Genomic DNA, 19,467 nt, shown 5'->3' with positions numbered 1-19,467 from the left:
GATTGACGTACGATGCCATTTGCAAAAATTATAACATCTTTCGATAGGTTTATGAATTTGTATATCCTATTTTGAATTATACATATTCATACGAATATTCATTTGAAAATAGGCAGTATAAAAAAAAATGTTGAAAAATGTACATTCATTGGCATTTGGTGACATCCATAGGGATGATTACAACATTGGTGGTTTGGTTCATTTGAAATATTCTTTTTAGTCTATGCTACACAGGAATAAATTAAATATGTTTATTCCAATTACACCCTATCTTGTGAAACACAAAAAATATATTGGAAGATATGAGTATAAATGTGTTTGGACAAAATAACACTCACTTGTAATTTCCTTCGCAAAAATATGCCGTCAGCATCGCTGTGTTGCTGAGACACTGCATTATGGAGTTCATGTAACAGGTGTTCCCCAAATTCTTCAGCCCTGTAAGCCCACGACCCTAAACCAGTTTGATGATTAATTTATGAACGCAACAGTATTTTTAATAAAGTCGAACCGCTTCATCGGGGTGGCTATTCATTTGGGCCTAAAAGGACAGGTATTGAATTATAGTTTGGATAAAAGTTTCATCCATATTCTCCAACAGTTTAATTATTTTTTATGGTTCTTATCTGCATCCAAGTAGTTCATAGGGTACCGCATCCATTCCACATGGTGTTAACTAGATCGGAATTATATGAAGGCAGGGTGATCAGCTCTGTGGTTTGGATTCTTGGATATCAGAGTCAATGAGATGGGTGAAGGAGCTCAGGGCAAAGGAGATAACTGCAAGAATATAGTAGGAAATAGTAGGTACTATAAGAGAGGAATGGCAGTGTTGGCTAGGGTATTTAGGAATTCATATTCATACTTGGAATGATGTAATGAGTTTAATCACTAGGGTAAATTTTAATATATATTTTTAATTCAATTTTTTACTAATTTTTTTTGTGGTCAATTGAAAAACCAATGAAATCAGTCAACTGATATGATTTCATTCTGCCCAGATATTGCTTCAGAAAATTCAAACGGCTAACAGATTTCATAGATCAAGCGCTCACATTCTTAACATATTCTTTACGCTCATTTAGCAAAATATTATCAGTATAAAAAATAAGTAAATTATTACGATTTGAGTACTATGTCCTATAAAATTTTGGTTTGAATCTCGAGTACCGGATGCAAGTTACAAATGCCGTTTGAACAGCATACTGTTGTTGCTTCAGATGCTCACAAGCGTATGTGAGTACCGTAGTAGTAAATAATAAAAAAACATTAACACATTGTTATCGGGCAGTTTTTTCATCAACCCCAACCTCAGACAGTCTGCCGCCCGACCTTCAGTATACTAATCACAAGTAACTGCAAACCCAATTCCGATCTGTACAATGTTTTTTGGTGTCTCTCGCAACCCACCAAAAGTAATAAAATAGAACGCTTTTAATCATTCCACGAAAATGATACGTTAAGTAGCTCTTCAAAAAAATATTTAAAGTAGGTGCGTTTCCTTCCACTGTATTTACAGATTTTGTAAAACTAGGCTAGAATATCAAAATTGATATACGATCAAACCAGGACTGAGCGAAACATTCCTGCAAAACTAGTGATACTCACTTTTTTAAACAAAAACACAATATGTTGCGGAGTTATTCTTAATTTCAGTTTGACATTTAACACCATTATAACTATTTCATATTTAACAATTTGCACTTCTAACGCAGTTAAAATTGTTCACTACGCACTGTCGTGTATTTTGATAAGGGAAATATCAGAGTGGTGAGAATCACCAAGGCAAGATGCAAAACCATTGCAAGTACAAATATAGACAGCATTTCTATTAAAAAAAGATTTTTTTAAATGATGCAATTAAAATCATCAGATGTTTTAATGTGAGCAAACCTGCCCTAAAAAGTTTCCCTCTAAACTGAACGCTTATAGGGTAAAGCACACGCATTCTGACATTAGTATAAAATATATATTCACGTGGATTCGACACAAGACTTAATGCCAAAAGTCGTTTACATGATGGGGAACTATACAAGAACATTAAATACGTCAGAATTATACAGGATGATATTTATAAAAAATAAATGAATAAGGCTGCATGGTTTTAAGTTGAAAAATTTATTAAACATATAGCTAAAGACTACTTATTTAACACATTCCGTACTAAGAACACGACTAGTATGTACATTTGTGCCATTCATTCATATTGTGCTCAACACGCGCAGCGTATCCATGCCTGAATAACGATTGTATTAAAAAAGAAACCTGAGCACTGATGATATTGTTAGTTTTTTGCATTCACGGATAGTATTTGTTCATTTTGTTAGAATTTTTTGTTGCTTTCGAACCCTTCGTATAGTAACATTGAATCAAATAGTAAAAGTGAATCTACACATGCAGTTGCGCTGTTTTTCTTTTGAGTTTTTTAATTAAAGTAATTTTCATTGACTTATTGCACTGTAGTTTTGTAGCGATTTGGTGATAACGACTGGTCTATTTCTATAACATTGTTTTGTGAAAAGTTTACTGGAGGACACATACATATATTATGTAGGTTATGGTTTTTCAAATATATTGAGCACCAAAATGTTTATCTAGATTCTTTGAAATCAACAGTGAATGTGTTAAAAAAATTACACACATAATATTGACACATATAAATGACTGATTTCAAAGTTTTTTGTTTTGTTTATATGCAAGTAAAATACAGTTAATAAATAGCTAGGTCCATTTCTGCGGTGCGGTGGATAGGAGATTTGGCTATCATTCATGAAATCCTTGGTTCGATTCCCTGAGTGGTCAAAATAAATATTGATTCATTCATGCATTCAAACCTTTATCCACACCACATGGTGTATAGGGCACTGCATCGTATTTGAAATTTTACACACTGACTATTATTCACAATTTTTTTTCTAAAAATTCCCCATAGCTTGTGTGTGTCACAAACTCTTTTTCTTCTTACCCTTATCCACACTCAATGTTGCATAGGGCAATGCATCATTTTTATGCAGTTTTGTCTTGATTGTTTCTTATAAGACTATTTGTTAGATGTTAATTACCTAAGTTTGTGTAGATTTAAAATTTTCCTTAGATTATTTATTGAAGAGACAGATTTAAGCTCTTTTTTCTTGTAGACGTATCACTCATGTAGTACATGCTTGCTAACTTTTACTTTTTCATGTTGTTATGTTTTTAATTAAATTATATATATTTTTTTTAATGTTTTCTGATTTTCTGATAGATTTTGTATTTTTTGTATTTGATATTAACACTATTATTCGAGTTCTACTTATAATACCCATTGTATTCTTGCCAGTGTCCTTTACTATGACCTAAATTATATTGTTTACCCACACACAGGCCATGCCTTTGTGGGATCTTTTTTGTATTTGAATTTATGTCATGTTTGTATAATGCAAAAGAATTTAAAATAAAGATGAAAAAAAAGGTGATCAATCCTGCGCTTCAGATAGCAGTACAGGGTAATATTAAATCGACATTAGAGGGAAAAATAACTAATATTTAATTTGACCTCTCCCTTGGCAATCGAACCCGGGACCTCCAGAAAGGTCTAAATGCACTTACCATTACACTACAGAGGCGGAAGACTACAGATATGCAATCCTGAGTGCCCTAGCTATTGTTGCTATTACCCCTTTCCTGCCTACTACTATTTTCTATACATCGAGCAATAATATCCTATGTATTGTAGAACCCTAACTAAACTAACTAACCATCACACCGCTTCTCCGCAGGGGTAGGCAGAGAGAATCGAACGCCACACCACTCTGTCTTTGCAAACATTCTTCGCCTCTTCTACATTCATGCATCTCCTCATACATACCCGACAATTATTACAACTCCTGACCCGGTCGATTTCAAGTATTTGACAAACCTGTTTGTGCCAGGTTTTCCTCGGTCTTCCTCTGCTTTTTTTTTCCAACTACATTCGTCTCATAAATTTGTTTAACCGTTGTTTCCGGGTTTAAAAAAAAAACAATCAAATGGATTGGGACACTCTGTGAATAGCTGAAGATGAATGTGTGCAAAACACATGTGGAGCAATGTGTGGCTTCTTGGTAGTGAAGCCATGTACGTATCACCATCCAGTGAAAACAATGTTAAGGTTAAGGGGAAGAACATTCAATTTGTAATACGTTTACCTGTTTCAAATACTTATAGAAAAATTGCGAAATTTTGTTCTTAAATTATTCAGATACATAAACACAATTCGCTCACTCCTTTCAAGAACGTCATAAATCAAAAAACTTGATTTTTCAGGAGAACGTTTTTAAAGTTGCAAAATATAATACAATGTATTAAAAATAAATATGAAGCCACTTACTGAACTTTTTACTATGCAACAGATCTTTTTAGGTAAAACCTGAAGTTTTTTTCTCCATTTGAAAAATATTTAGTTTCTTAAAAAAAATAATTAAACAAAACCTTTTCTTCAAAATGCAAAAACAACACTTTCTGCCCTGTAGCGGGTAAATATTAAGTTAAAAATATGCCGCTTTTGCCGGGATAGAGTACATATTCTGGGCATTCCGAAAACACGCACAACTGAAAATTGACGATTTTTGATTTATGACGTTCTTGAAAGGAGTGAGCGAATTGCATAGTGATTTCTCAATGTTAAATACTGACACGCCCAAGAAATAAAATTATATCTGCAAATTTTCTTCTAAGGGTTTCCTAGAAAACGGATATAGCTACTGAATAAAATTAATAGAAAATATTTTTATTTTTATTTAAAAAAAGGAATAACCCACAAAGCCTTTTTTAGAGGCTTGTCTGCAGGTAGGATAGTGAGGATGGCGAAGGTAAATTAGAAAAATACTTCACAATTACCCAGGCCAATTGAAAGTAAATCTTTCTTGGATTTAGTTTGTAATCGGTGGGAATTGAACCTGCAACGCCAGTTTCGCAGTTGAGCGTCTACCCAAATACACCACGGCGCCTATTGATTTACTATTTGATTTTGTAATATATATTGACTAACACCGAATCGCGATTGGGCAAATGTATGAGTTTAACTCACTAACTATAGGAATTATTGAAGAATTCTGGCCTTAGTTAGTACAAATTGGCGGTAAATAGAACTAAAATAAGACATGTGACAGGTGCAATTCTGAGAGGATGTATTATATTATATTTTTTAACATTGATATTAATTATAACATTTCAGATGTATCCAAATCCTCGTTGAAAAAAAAAACTATTCAATCATTTAACCCTCTCATATATAAGTTACAAAATGCTATTTTACAGAAGAATTTAAACATTTTTATTGGCTGGTTTAATTGGAACTAAAAATAGAATAAAACTCATAGAAATAATTCAAAGTTGCAGATTTGCAGCTTAAAATAGTACACAAAAGAGGGGTTGATATATATTCTTGTTGTTCTTACCCTCATTTGCACCCAGGGGTGCATAGGGCACTGCATAAAATTTATGCAATGTGAAGTTGATTATATGAAGGCACTTCAGGTACCAGTCCAGGGTTATATTAAATAATTATTGAAATGAAAAATTACAACATTTATTTTGACCCCCCTGGGAATCGAACCCGGGACATTCAGCGAGGTAGCCAAACGTGTTAACCTATGGAAGTTGATATATATTTTTTTAAACAAAGACTTAATTCATATCAATGTTTTTAGTTAAAAATTTTGCGATTTTTTTTGTGTATACTTTTATAATGTAATAATTGATCAAATGCATAATTATCTACAGTTTAGTCATTGGTAACGGAATGCAGAAAATTTTCATGACGTAGGAGCATAAATGGCTTCTCTCTACTGTAAAATTCCAATCTCATTACTTAGAATAGCATTAAATACTGTTACTAAGACATATAACTAAAATATTTTTCCATTCTTGAATCATGTTTAGGAACTCATTTTAATCACAGCTAAATTCATTCTACAGTCAGCTGTAGAGCTGTCATTCATCATGATGCCTGTCAATGTTTAACAAAATGTGATAGCAAAATGGTTTTTTAAAATCGAACATTGGTAGGAATAAAGTGTAAGAAAATAGAAGTAAATAAATGCTTACACCATCACATATCATAATAATTAGAGATCAGTTTTTTTCATTAAATATTGCAAGTCATAATATTACATTTTGACAGTGAGTAGACAACATAAACTCTCATGAAATAAAGGTAAAGTCATGTGTAAAGTTAAATAGTAAATTTTGAATCGATTAAAAGAAAAGCAAATACATATCCTCAAATATTAATAGCTCTATAATACAAACAAACTTATGAAGTTCAAAATTAAACAAAAATTTATTTGACTATCCAGTCATGAGGTGGGGACGACAACGAAGGCGATACTGGAAGGAACATTTAAACAGAATGTCAGAAAACAGACTTCCACGTATCGCCCTCCAAGGCAACCCTGAAGGACGCAGACCCCCAGGCAGACCTCTGAAAAGATGGAAAGACAGCTGGGAGTCGACATCCCAAGAGCGACATGCGGAGGCACAAACAGATCCCTAGGATCTACATAAAGAAGAAGAAGAAGAAGAAGAAGACTATCCAGTGTGGAAAAACCAAAAATTACTTCTGAATTTAGTGTTGGCTGTTTTCAAGATATCTTCATCTTGAGCGACGAGGTATTACGATTAATCGAAGAGAGAAAGCACCTACTCGCCACTATGTCCAAGAGACGCGCCGAATCATCGGTCACGTGTTAAAACAAGAGGGTTTCCTGCACATAATAGAGGGAACGATTGACGGAATAAACGCCAGAGGACGCCCATGCCGCGTATACCTAAGCGACTTATACGAGGCCATCTGTTGCTGCAGACCAATCCGCAGGATTGAGACCAGAGAGAGTTTTCAAGACAGCAGCCATTTTTTCAAATGTGACCATCGCAGATAAGTACGGAAATAAATTTTTATTGAATACATTGTTACGTCAAAGAGGGCTGTTTTATTGGTTTTTAAATTTTTGGCACAAAGGTGATGAGCACCAGTATATACAAAAAAATATAAGATAATTTTAACTGAATGAGGGTAGGGTACTAAGGTGAGAACTGGCCTAATCTGTTTTTTTTTTGCAGACATTTCCTTATAAGGTCAAATTAAAATTCAGTAATAATAAATAAATAATGGTTTTAATGTGGAAAAATTATTTTGATTGGGAATAATCTAATTAAAGAAGAGAGCTATTTTAAGTACCAAAAGTTAGTTAGCAACATGTCAGACACGTTTAACGGGGGCATGTGCGCAGACACATGACCGGATTGTATGAAACATGAGAGGATTAAGGAATTACTGAGTAGTACCTACATACGTAAAAATAGGAGGAAAACAGACATATCAGCCTGTATTGTGATTCATACTGAAAAGTGAAACATTTTTTATTTATCTTCTCCATCATCTTTCAACCCTCATCCCCACCTGATGGTGCATAGGGCACTGCATCATATAAATGCAGTGTTCCTTTTTTTCTTAAAGGAATAACCCGAAAAGCCACTTACTTTTAGAGGCTTGTCTGTAGGTGGGATAGTAAGGATAGGGAAGAAAAATTACATATCAAACATCCAGACCAATTGAAAATAAATCTATCTTGAGTTTATGTAGCAATTGGTGGAAATCGAATCCGCGACGCCAGTTTCGCAGTCGAGCGTCTACCCAACTACGCCTGTCAAACGCCGATCGACCTTAATCGTTAACACATGAAGGAAAGGTGATCAGCCCTACGCTTCAGGTAACAGTCCAGGATAATTGGAATAAATATTACAGTGAAAAAAATCGCTAATATTTATTTGACCCCCCCCTACGAATCAAACCTGGGACCTCCAGTACGGTAGCCGAGCGTGCTGACCATTACACTACGGAGGCGGACGAAGAGCGGACTTATTTATTTAAGGAGTCAAAACGTTCATCATAATATGTATTATTAGACAGCAACAATAATTATTATACATTTATAAAAATCATATTAAATTATATTAAACCATATTCAATCCCTAAGTGGAGCATATGGAGTCCACAAACTGCCTCAAGGCTTTTAAGTCGGCTGCCAACTCCCTTGCATCCTCCCAAGTCAGGTCCGAAGTTCTGACGAGAACTGCGGACGAATTGTCAGCAGCGGTCGTCCTGGGCGGCGCGAACCTGATGCCTTGTAAAAGAGGCAAGCTTGATTAGGGCTCTCGGGAGGCATGCGGAGTACATGGCCAAGCCAACTGAATCGCCTTTTCTTGACGACAGTTGTGACCAAGATTTGTTGAGTACTATCCTTATAGTCGCTTGTGCATTACACGGAATTTTACCGTCTAGCAGTCCGGTTTTGAAAAATGAAAGCGACTACGACTACGATTGAATTTACGGACAAAGTGTTCACGCACCGATCAAGAGCACCGATCTGAAGAAAGATGGACAAAAGCCAATTGAAGCCAATCATCCATTTTATATGCTAACTGACGTGCCGGACAGTAAAATTCCGTGTAAGTCCGTGTAGTGCACAAAGACCCTATCTTTTCATTCCTCAAAATAATTAAATTACTAAATTAATAGTAAACTTATTTTTTATTATTTTTATAATTGAACGTTTGTATAATACCACTTAGTGAGATTTATTTCAATACACACAACCAGTTTCGAAACCTAACAGACGTTTTTATCTACAGGTGAAAAGTAAAACTGACAAGCAAAAAATATTTAGGTATATTTAAAGAGGTTGGTATGGTAATAAATAGAGGGAAGGAGGGGTAAGGGACGGGACTTTTTGTAATTTTTTGTAACTTTTTGTACATTTTGCTCCTTAGTTTTACATTTTGATAGATGTTCGAGCAAATGTTCAATGCAAAGCTGAGATAAACATTATCGATAAAATTAAGAAAGGTGTGTTGAGATGGTTTGGATATGTGGAACGAATGAGTGAGGAAAGAACGGTAAAACAAATGTATGAGGCGAATGTAATTAGAAAAAGGAACAGAGGAAGACCGAGAAAAACATGGCACGATCAGGTATGCCAAATACTTGAAAGTGGTCAGGTTAGGAGTCGTAACAATCGGCGGGTATGTATGAGGAGATGCATGAACGTGGAAGAGGCGAATAATGTTTGCAAAGACAGAGTGGTGTGGCGTTGTATTCACTCTGCCTACCCCTGCGGAAAAGCGGCGTGATGGTTAGTTAGTTTTTTTTTTTTTAGTTTTACATTTCACCTGTAGATGAAAACGTCTGTTAGTTTTCGAAACTAGTCAATGTAATGAAATAAAACCCATTAAGTGGTATTATACAAATGTTTAAAATAAAAAAGAAAAAAACAAAATATAATTAACATGTCATTCCACAAAGTTAATGCCGTATCAATAAATAATATAATAATAAACTCACCACACGACCGGCGACGCCCTGGAAATCCCTGAAAATCCGCGGGGGATAATCCGTTTTGTGACTCGGTTTCATAGTACGATCAAACTGAGGGGTTTTGTTGTTTAACATTGGATCATCATCGTTGAGCTGAAAATTTACATTAATTCATTGAATAAAAAATTGTTTTGCGAAGTTTTGGCCAAATTGAATAAACGTACACATTCTGTTTTTACATTATTTTTACTTAACACAAACATGATTTTTTAAAAAACAATATTCAACTGTCAATTATTAATGTGTCGGGTTGTGGTCCCGTGGTTAGTGTCGCGGACTCTTAAGTCAGAGTTTCTCGGTTAGAATCCACTCTACCACAATTTGATACCTGTTTCTAATAATGAGCCGTTTAGGCTAACAGAAATACTATGAAATTGAAATATTTGTGTAAATAATAAAAACACAAATGTTCCTCTTTTTAAAAAAAAATTTTTTTTTTTTTTTACTGTTTTACTGTTTTACATACACATAATTTTTAGATTCTGCAGAAAATATTGTATGTATTCTAAATTTAACTAATCTTTAAAAAGACTTCTATATTTTTCCTATTATTTGCCATAATATCTGTGGATACCACAACAAGAAATACCTCACCATTTTTTCATAAACTTTTTTTAAACATATTTTTTTTACATTTTTAATTGGATTATATCAGTTGCCCAGAAACAGAAAAAAGTGTAATTAAATATGTATTTATATATTTTTTATTGTAGTGTGGAGCCCCTCATAATGAGCATAAATCGTTCCAGAATCTTACTTGTTAAGCTAAACATTTTTTTTTGACTGGCGGACGTCCCGGCTCATGAGTGAATATCGTGAAAAAAGGAATTGCCCTTTCTTTATAATTCGTTATGCGAAATGTCTCTCGTTAAGGGAACAACTTTTTCACATATTTTCTTCTCGTTATGCGAATCACTCGTTATGAGAGATTCCACTGAACTAACAAACTAACTAACCATCACGCCGCTTCCCGAAGGGGTAGGCAGAGAGAATAGAATGCCACACCACTCTGTCCTTGCAAACATTCTTTGCCTCTTCCACGTTCATGCATCTCCTCATACATACACGCCGATTGTTTAAACTCCTAACCTGACCACTTTCAAGTATTTGGCATACTTGATCGTGCAAAGTTTTTCTCGGTCTTCCTCTGCTCCTTTTTCCAGTAACATTCGCCACTGAACTTTGATATTATAAGTATAAATTATCGCCACTGAATTTTGATATTATAAGTATAATTGGCATAAAATAAGACCAAATAGACAATTGTAAATTTCCCTACTAAGGTTGATATGTAATAGCAATAAATAATTAAACAATTAAACCCCTAGCCTGTGGGGTGATTTTGACAATCGCAATGTGTAAAAAAATATTGAATTTGACAATGCAAGGCTAGGAAACATTTTTTTTAATTAATTTTTTAAAAAAAAAAATATTTATTTGTAATTTTACCTTATACATGAAATTCAATTGTTATTGAAAATGTAAAAAGTTTGACCTGAACCAAATTCCACAATTGAGGAGGTTCTATGACATTTAAGATATATCTAAAATAAATATACATTCTCAAATAAATCTCACATTAAAATTTTAATAAAAAATGTGTTTCTTTTATCAAATACTGTAGTAAGAACATCGTTTTATTGGTGTAACCTTTTCAATTAAATGTTTTCATGCAAATTTGGTGTTTAAAATCAAGATGAACAGGGTCCTTGATATCATAGGCCCTGCAGGCTTGGAGACAAATAAAAAAATAAAGAAAATAATGAATACCTGAGTCATATTAGGATATGAGTAAGATCTGTTTAGGTTTGTACTTCCATCGTGCTTCAAGGGAATCGTTTCTCTATCCCTTTCCTCTAATTGCTAAAATGATAAAAAATTGAAACATTAAAATAAAGTACTTGTTTCGTTACATAAATGCTTTCAAATTTCTCAATTATTTTTATGAATAATTTCATGTATACCACAGACCAGACTTAAAAACACAAAAGTGTTAATTTTTTTTATAATTAAACTAGCTGTACCTGGCTACGGTTGCTGTAGCTCACAGCTACCAAGAAACACGTAGCCCACCATGAGCAATGTTTAGTATTGCGTGTGTTGATGTTATGTTCAACAGATGGCGTTGCCGTTGTGGTCTCAAAAGAGCATATGGCACGGGTAAAAACATCTGTCATGTATTTGTTATGTTTTGTTAAAGCCATCGGTGAATACCATGAGGAGATAAAAGTTTTTGAACATTTACATTTTTATTTATACACACTTTTACTTGACATACTTTAAAGATAGATAAAAACATGTGCATATTTGAATGCAATGTTGCGCCGAGATTTGTGCCAAGCAATCGGTGACTAACTTGAGAAGATTTGAAATTATGAACAAACTATGTAGCACTCATTATTTTTTTATAGATTGATGACCTAAAAAAATTGGTAATGTCACAGACTTGATGAGAAGAATAATATAAAATGAATATAATAATTATAATTAAGATATGAAAGGTTGTACGAGGGTATAATGTTGAGAACATAAACAAAAATAAAAATGTTTTGCCGTATAAGAAGAAGGGACAACATTGATAACATAATAATCATTTTTGATGGATTTTCTTTAATTATAACTATAATATAAATATATATAAAAAATCTAAGATAAAAGATTTAAAAAAATCATTTTGTTTATGTATAATCTCCTTTTTTTACATTTTGAGTGTGTCCAAATACTTGTTCACAAAATCTGGATTATCTCCAATTACAGGAGATATTTTCATTTTATTTTTTGACATCTCATCAAAGATGAGGAAGAATATGGAAGTCTGGGCATTTACGGGGCTGACGACCGTCATAGGCTGGTTTAAGTGATCACTTTACACACTTTAACACTTTTTTTTCCTTTTTTTTGTAGTAATTATGAATGTATAATATATATTGTGAATAAAGTAGATAAACTACAAAAAAAGTATGCAACTACGAGTACCCTAGCCATTATTACTATTCTCTTTTTCCTATCTAATATTTTTCTTCCATTCCTTTTATATATAAACTAAAAAAAACAATGAAATAAAGAAAAATATCATGGCAGGCAAGATTAATTTTAAATAGACTTAAAAAAAATGTAAACATATTTACCTTTTGATAAATTAATCTCTTTTGTTCTCTGGCTTCGGCAAGGATTTTCATTCTTTCGCTCTCCATTTCTTCTCTTTTCCTACCGAGAGCAACTTTTTCTCTTTCAATGGCTATAATATTTTGTTCTCTCTCGTAAGCTTCTTCGGCAAGCCGCTGCTTTTCGGCGTCATCTTCAATATATTCCATCTGGGAATCCTCATCCTGGAAGTCATTCGTAGAGTCCGCTGGAATATGAGTGATTATTAGTAAAACATCTACATGTCAGGAGGATGAGGCTCTACGTGCATTTAAGGATTTTTTTAAAATGTTTGGTCAATGTTTGTTAATCACATGGCTAAGCAAACACGGCTCTTTTACGACTTATCTATGCTGATGTATATCCACATGGGATCACAGTCTAGGTCTGTAGGAGGTAACCCTATTCCCGATTAGCTTGTTCTACATACGAGCAAAAAAATAGGCCTTTGCGGATTTGTACGTATGAGGTACGGGCAACCCAGGGAAAAAACATCTCAAACTGATTTTACCGTACTAACAGCGGTATTAAAAGATTATAATGAAGTTATATGCTAGAAATACTTGATGGAAAACCTTTGGAAAATCTGTTTTAAAAGTAGTTAAAAATTTGCCTAGTTTGAATGTTTAAACTTAAACTTTATAATAACATAAAAATCATAAAATCTGGAAAATATTGTTATTTAATGCCTTGCAATAATGGATTATTTCATTATCAGAAATAAAAAAAACTAGCACTATCCAAATAAAATTCTGACTAAAGCTGGTCAGTCAAAAGGTTAATATGAGTTACCACTACTATAAAGTTTCTATGGGAATTATGAAAAATAAGATTATAAAATAAGATTTCTCTTACATGTTTCTGAATGAGAGGCGTTTAGACTAGAAGATCCGGAAACCATAGAACTGGTTGAAGTTTCACTCGCATTTGGTTTGTTTCTGAATTTTTCCAGTTGCTCTTTCAACCGCTGAATTTCAGAAGTCTACAAAAGAATAAAAAAAAAACTTTATCATTAATAAAAAATAATACAATGGACGCTTTGTGATAAATATTATTAAATAATCAAGTATTTACTTGGTAATATATTTTTTTTTACCCTTGTCCGCACCCGATGGTGCATAGGGTACTGCATCATATAAACACAGTGTTATCTTGATTTTTTAACACAGCCTTACACTACAGGTACAGGGTAATATTGAATAAATATAAGAGTGAATGATCACTTATATTTATTAGACTCCCCTTGGGAATTGAACCCGGGACCTCCAGCACGGTAACCGAGCGTGCTGACCATTACACTATGGAGGCGGAGGCGGATAAAACAATATTTTAGTATAAAATGCAACAAATACAAAATGACGCAATAAAATTATTTACACATTGGTTTATGATTGACAGTCAAATGATGAAAGTATTACGTAGCCTAAAAATTGTTTTATGATTAACAAAAATTGTATACATTTCTTTAAATCACAATTTTAATTATATTTAAAAAAAAAATCCAGAGCCCACCAAGCCACTTAGTGTGTCTTGTCGGTGGAGTTCTTTTTTAATACACTTTTTATTGTTTTTAACAATTTTAACCTAATATACACACAAAAAATAGAGAAAATTAATATTTTAAACATTTTACAATTTTTATAAAATTAACTCTTAATCATTCACCCATTCCTTTATTTTTCCTTTGTTCCATATTTTATTTTGACCTCTAGCATCCGTTGGCAACATATTAAAAATGTTTGGTTATAATCAGGTTCAACAATTTTTTTCTATTACATCCTAAAAAGGTTTAAAAAAAACAATATTATTACCGTATCCTGTTGAGTATTTTCGAGCAGCATTATTTTAGAGAGAAGTTCCTCTTCCTTTAATTGGTGATCCGAGTGTTTTTCCTCATCTGGCTTGACTGTAGTTGACTGAATGTATTTCCAGTTCTGGAAATTAAAATGTGATTGCGTTATTACAAATATTTTATTTTATTTATTTATTTTTATCAGGGAAACTGAAAAACGATAATTCAAACTAAAATAACAAGGGGTTCATTGCCGACAATTTAAGAAATCCAACCAGACCAACTGTGGCCAATCTGTGAAATATCTCTGCTGCCCTAAAGCAAAAACAAGTATCTATCACTCAGTCAGTAGAAGCACAGTGCATAGAGTCTAAGCCACACAAAGAAAATTTAATCAATGTATTACTTAGTAAATACCACTTTTTCTTAAAATCCACTGTGACATGTGTTACGATGCATTCCGCATCATTTTCAAACACCGTATGTGAAGCTAATTCTAAATTTTACAGTTGGGTTCTTGGGACGTTGAAGGTTGAAGAGGGGGTAGTCGAAAGAAAAAGTGGTATTTACTAAGTAAAAAATTAATTAAAAATGGATAGATTTTACCACAAAGTGACTGTTAAATCAACTAATGAAAAATTTAATCACTTTGAATTTGATGTCATTACACTTAAAATTTTAGCAAAGTTTAAAAAAAAAAAATCTAAAGTTAAATCCTTAATATCTTCCTTATTTATTTAGAGATCTCAAAAAAAAAACAACAGCCAACTGTCTCACGATTTGTTAAAAATTATTTGCTTATGAAAATATATTGGTGTATTTTTCAAACATTGAAATAATATTACCTCTTCTGCCTTGACTCTCTCTTTTTCAATATTTAATGAAGACACCTCAAGATCTTCTTGCTTTTCTAACAATGCTTTAATTTGTCTTGAATTTCTTTCGTATGTTTCAACAGCAGCGGCCTAGAAAATATTTTAAGCAATTATTAAGATAACTCGCAAATAAAATAAATTGAATAAAAAAACAATACATTCAATCACAAGTAGACTAATAACCATGTAAATATGTGCGCCTATTTATAGCTAAATTAGATATAAATAGTATACGTATTGCACTATATTTTCAAGACTTTGGTTTTGGAGATTGTATAATAAAACCAGATAATAAATATTAAATTATACTACAGGGTCCGCCATCTAAAGTTTTTTTTTTCAACTAGTGCTTATTTCGTGAATGGTAACACTTAGCTCATGTCTGATTTGACAGATAATTAGTTTTATCCTTCCGCTGAGCGAATATGGTTGTGTATACGCTTGAACAACGCTGGGAAATATTGCGACATTACTTTGAAAATCATGGTAATGTTGCAGAATGTGTGCGAAAATTGCGTACGGTTTTTGGAAGAAGAGAAGCACCGTCAGCTCCGTATGTTCGTTATCTTGTGAAAAAAGTGAAAGAAACTGGCATCCTCATCGATAAACCAAAGCGTGAAAAGCCAAAAACAGTGCGTACACCCGAGAATATCGATGTTGTGGCAGAAAGTGTGCGTGAAGCGCCATCAACATCAATTCACCGTCGTTCTCAACAATTGAACATTTCGGAGACATCATTGAGACGAATTTTGCATAAAGACCTTGGTATGACGCCATACAAAGTCCAATTGGTTCAGGAGTTGAAGCCAACTGACCATCCAATGCGTTTTCGCTTCGCTGAGTGGGCCTGCGATCGACTTACAGAAGATGCCGATTTTGCCAAAAAAATCATCTTTTCGGATGAAGCTCATTTTGATCTTGGCGGGTATGTAAACAAGCAAAATTGTCGTATTTGGGGCACAGAAAACCCGCACGCATACATTGAAAAGCCGGTACACCCAAAACAAGTCACTGTTTGGTGCGGATTTTGGTCCAGAGGTTGAACGGATTTTTGTTCACAAAAATTGAAGAGGAGGATATTGGCAACATTTGGTTTCAACAGGACGGCGCTACGTGCCACACAGCCGAAGCTACACTCGATGTTTTTTATAGCATTTTCAAAAAAAAAAGTTATTTGGCGGACCCTTTATTTTATTTAATGCTATCATATTTTTTTATTTACATAAATTGTAAACATTTATTTAAAAGATAATTATAAACATATATTTTTTTTTTTGCAGAGACCCACCAAGCCACCTTGTGTGTCTTGTCGGTGGAGTTCTTTGTACATACATTTTTTTACTGTTTTAATCTATTTTAACCTAATATACACACAAAAAGAAGAAAAAAATTACAACTATTTTACAATTTTCAAAGAATTAGCTCTTGATCATTTACCCATTCCTTTATTTTGCCTATGTTCCACAATTTATTTTGACCTCTAACCTCAGAAGGCAACAAATTAAACATGAAATTAAATCTATCTTCTTGTATTCCAAAGGGGAATGTATTTTGGGAATAATGAAATATAATGGATATCCATGATTTGCTACGAGATACTGGAAAATTAAGTAGTGACCAACAAACAATCTTACTCTTTTTGTTCAGGTGTCTATAATAACTTCTTGATAAAAATCCCTTTAGGGTTTCAAATAAAGATTTGTACACATATATTTGGACATACCCTTGACATTTTCACCCTGTTTAGTGATAACATTTTTTTGCATTAAAAAAAAACCTTTATCTAAGTCAAGGGTGGCCAACCTGCAGCCCGCGACGCCCTTACCTCTGGCCCGCGGTCATGCATGAAGATACGCAGTATGATACATCAACCAAATTTGTGCCCTCAAGTATTATCTATGAGCCAAGTCTTGCATGTTGTTATAAAAACAGTGAACAATATCCGTTCGCACGCTCTTCAGCATTGGTAATTTAGGACATCTCAAAAAATCTCGAAAACCAGTCAAGGTGTATAATTTCAACTACTAAAATAGATTTAGAAAAATTAAATATCTAAGCGAAAAGACAGTCAAATCTTGCACTGAGTGGTCATTGATAAATAGGTTTTATTTAAAATAAAATTGTTAATATTGTTTGATTTATGTGTCCTAATTAATAATATTGATTGTTAAAATTTCTCAAAATGTTTATTACCATACAAATATATTTTTTCTTTTTTTAATTAATGTTTTACTTAGTAAATACCACTATGTCTTAAAATCTACTGTGACACGTGTTTCGATGCATTCTGCATCATTTTCAAACACCGTAATGCATCGAAACACGTGTCACAGTAGATTTTAAGAAATAGTGGTATTTACTAAGTAAAACGCTAATTAAAAATGGATAGATTTTTTCCACAAAGTGACTGCCGAATCAATTAATGAAAACATTTTTTCTTGGTTCATTGTGTGTTTTGTTCTCACATCTGGGCGTAATAGTGTTTTTATTTCTTCACAATTACCCTGATTGTACTTTCTGATTACCTCTGCATTTCAATTTTTATAATATGTACTTACAAAAAATCAATAAGTGTGAAATTCGTTATTGTAAAAAAAAATTCTAATGTCTGTATGCGGCCCTTGGGAAAATATTAGGTCATCGATGCGGCCCGGGGTGCAATTTGTTTGGCCAGGCCTGATCTAAGTTGTACGTGATAACATTTCAAAATCTTACCTTACTACTTCTATCGACGCTGGGGTTGGAATAAATAAAGTTTGGATGAGGCGGAGGATTTGCACTTCTTTCTGGGATATTGAGATCGGGTTTGATGGAACGGTCATACATCCTTTTTTTGTCAACAGGAGATATCGATTCATTAAGAGTTGGATAATCGATGTCGTCTGAAAACCAAAGAATATAAAATCATTGTAAGGCTGTTGAAAATGGAATTTGATCATTCTCATTCTATTTTTATATGTTTATTTGAATGTATGTGTGTATGCATATATAAATATATAAAATAAAATTGTTGACTGATTATTATTGTTTTTCTATAAAAGCTCTCGTCCGCCTCCGTAGTGTAATGGTCAGCACGCTCGGCTACCGTTCTGGAGGTCCCGGATTCGATTCCCAGGGGTGGTGAAATAAATATAAGTGATTTTTTCACTCTAATATTTATTCAATATAACCCTGGACTGGTATCTGAAGCGGAGGGCTGATCACCTTTCCTTCGTGTGTTAACGATCAAGATAACACAGCGTTTATATAATGCAGTGCCCTATGCACCATTGGGGTGCGGATAAGGGTTTGAAATAAAAGCTCTCACATTTTGTTTATTTCAAAATTATATTTTAAAATATTAAATACTTAACTTGAAAAGAAAATGTTGGTATAGAAAAGTGCTGTAAAATTTTCATCGTGATAAATGAAACTTTTGAATATAAAAGGAAGAAAAAAGTTTGGTTCATACTTACTCAATAAGTCATCCAACTGGGCGTTGTGGTTGGGTGGAGAAATGTGGGGATCAGTTGTAAGGGTTGGATAGTGAAGAAGCCAGTCTTCAAACCCTCCTTCCAATATTAAAGGTGATCTTTCATAAATAACTTCTGGATCCCACTTAAATAAATAAACAAAAACACAAAGTAATAATTAGTAATTGGTATGTTAACCTGTCCGGGAGTAAGTTTTTTATGGACAAAACTGTATCTGGGTAGTGAGTTTTTTTGCTAATTTTTTTTAACTGTTTATAATTTTATATCATAGTCGGTGCTGTAAACAACATATTTTCTTGAATATTTTTTTAATATTTGCATCAGTAAATATTTTTTTATTCTAGAATTTTTTTAAATACAACCACAGATGTCAGTACAACTGCCATTTTAGATGTAAATGTGACCAGACAATAATTACAAGCGCGGCCGTACATATACGGCCATACTCCTTTGAGGAAAGTTTGGTACTCCCAGACAGGTTAAACTATTTAATTGAAAAGAAAGTACTCCAATTTATTTAAATAGAGTTGTTTAGAACTCATATTATAATTTAATTTAACATAAATTTTTTTTCTTCTAATCTTCATCTCCATAAAAAAAAATCAAACTTTATTTCACAAAATGAGCAGCTAATAGCAATAATAACATTTAATTAACGGAAAATTGAGCACCAACAATCATGAATCGAGAACTTAACAAGTTGATTGGTTCAGAAGTACAAAGGTGAATGTTAAAAATCTGAACTGCACTGTAGTTGAACCATTAATTGTAAAAATTAGTAAAAAAATG

The 19,467-nt window shown here is 33.1% G+C and overlaps 1 protein-coding gene across 1 annotated transcript in view; it reads right to left on the bottom strand.

The window, feature by feature from the left end:
• The window catches only part of Usp8 (Ubiquitin specific protease 8), a 28,926-nt gene that overhangs the window by 4,508 nt on the left and 4,951 nt on the right, over nt 1–19,467 (bottom strand). The window contains exons 6-14 of the mRNA XM_088269289.1: nt 18,661–18,802; nt 17,921–18,087; nt 15,176–15,295; nt 14,350–14,472; nt 13,394–13,520; nt 12,523–12,746; nt 11,165–11,257; nt 9,362–9,487; nt 339–454 (exon numbers count right to left, since the gene is read on the bottom strand). Coding sequence (XP_088125415.1) covers nt 339–454; nt 9,362–9,487; nt 11,165–11,257; nt 12,523–12,746; nt 13,394–13,520; nt 14,350–14,472; nt 15,176–15,295; nt 17,921–18,087; nt 18,661–18,802 — 1,238 coding nt within the window. The remainder of the gene's footprint in view (nt 1–338; nt 455–9,361; nt 9,488–11,164; nt 11,258–12,522; nt 12,747–13,393; nt 13,521–14,349; nt 14,473–15,175; nt 15,296–17,920; nt 18,088–18,660; nt 18,803–19,467) is intronic.

The sequence above is a fragment of the Brachycentrus maculatus genome, unplaced genomic scaffold, assembly GCF_059751285.1.
Source record: "Brachycentrus maculatus isolate JH-2025_06_01 unplaced genomic scaffold, ASM5975128v1 h1tg000344l, whole genome shotgun sequence".
Lineage (NCBI taxonomy): Eukaryota > Metazoa > Arthropoda > Insecta > Trichoptera > Brachycentridae > Brachycentrus > Brachycentrus maculatus.
This window is presented reverse-complemented; position numbering and strand designations above follow the sequence as displayed.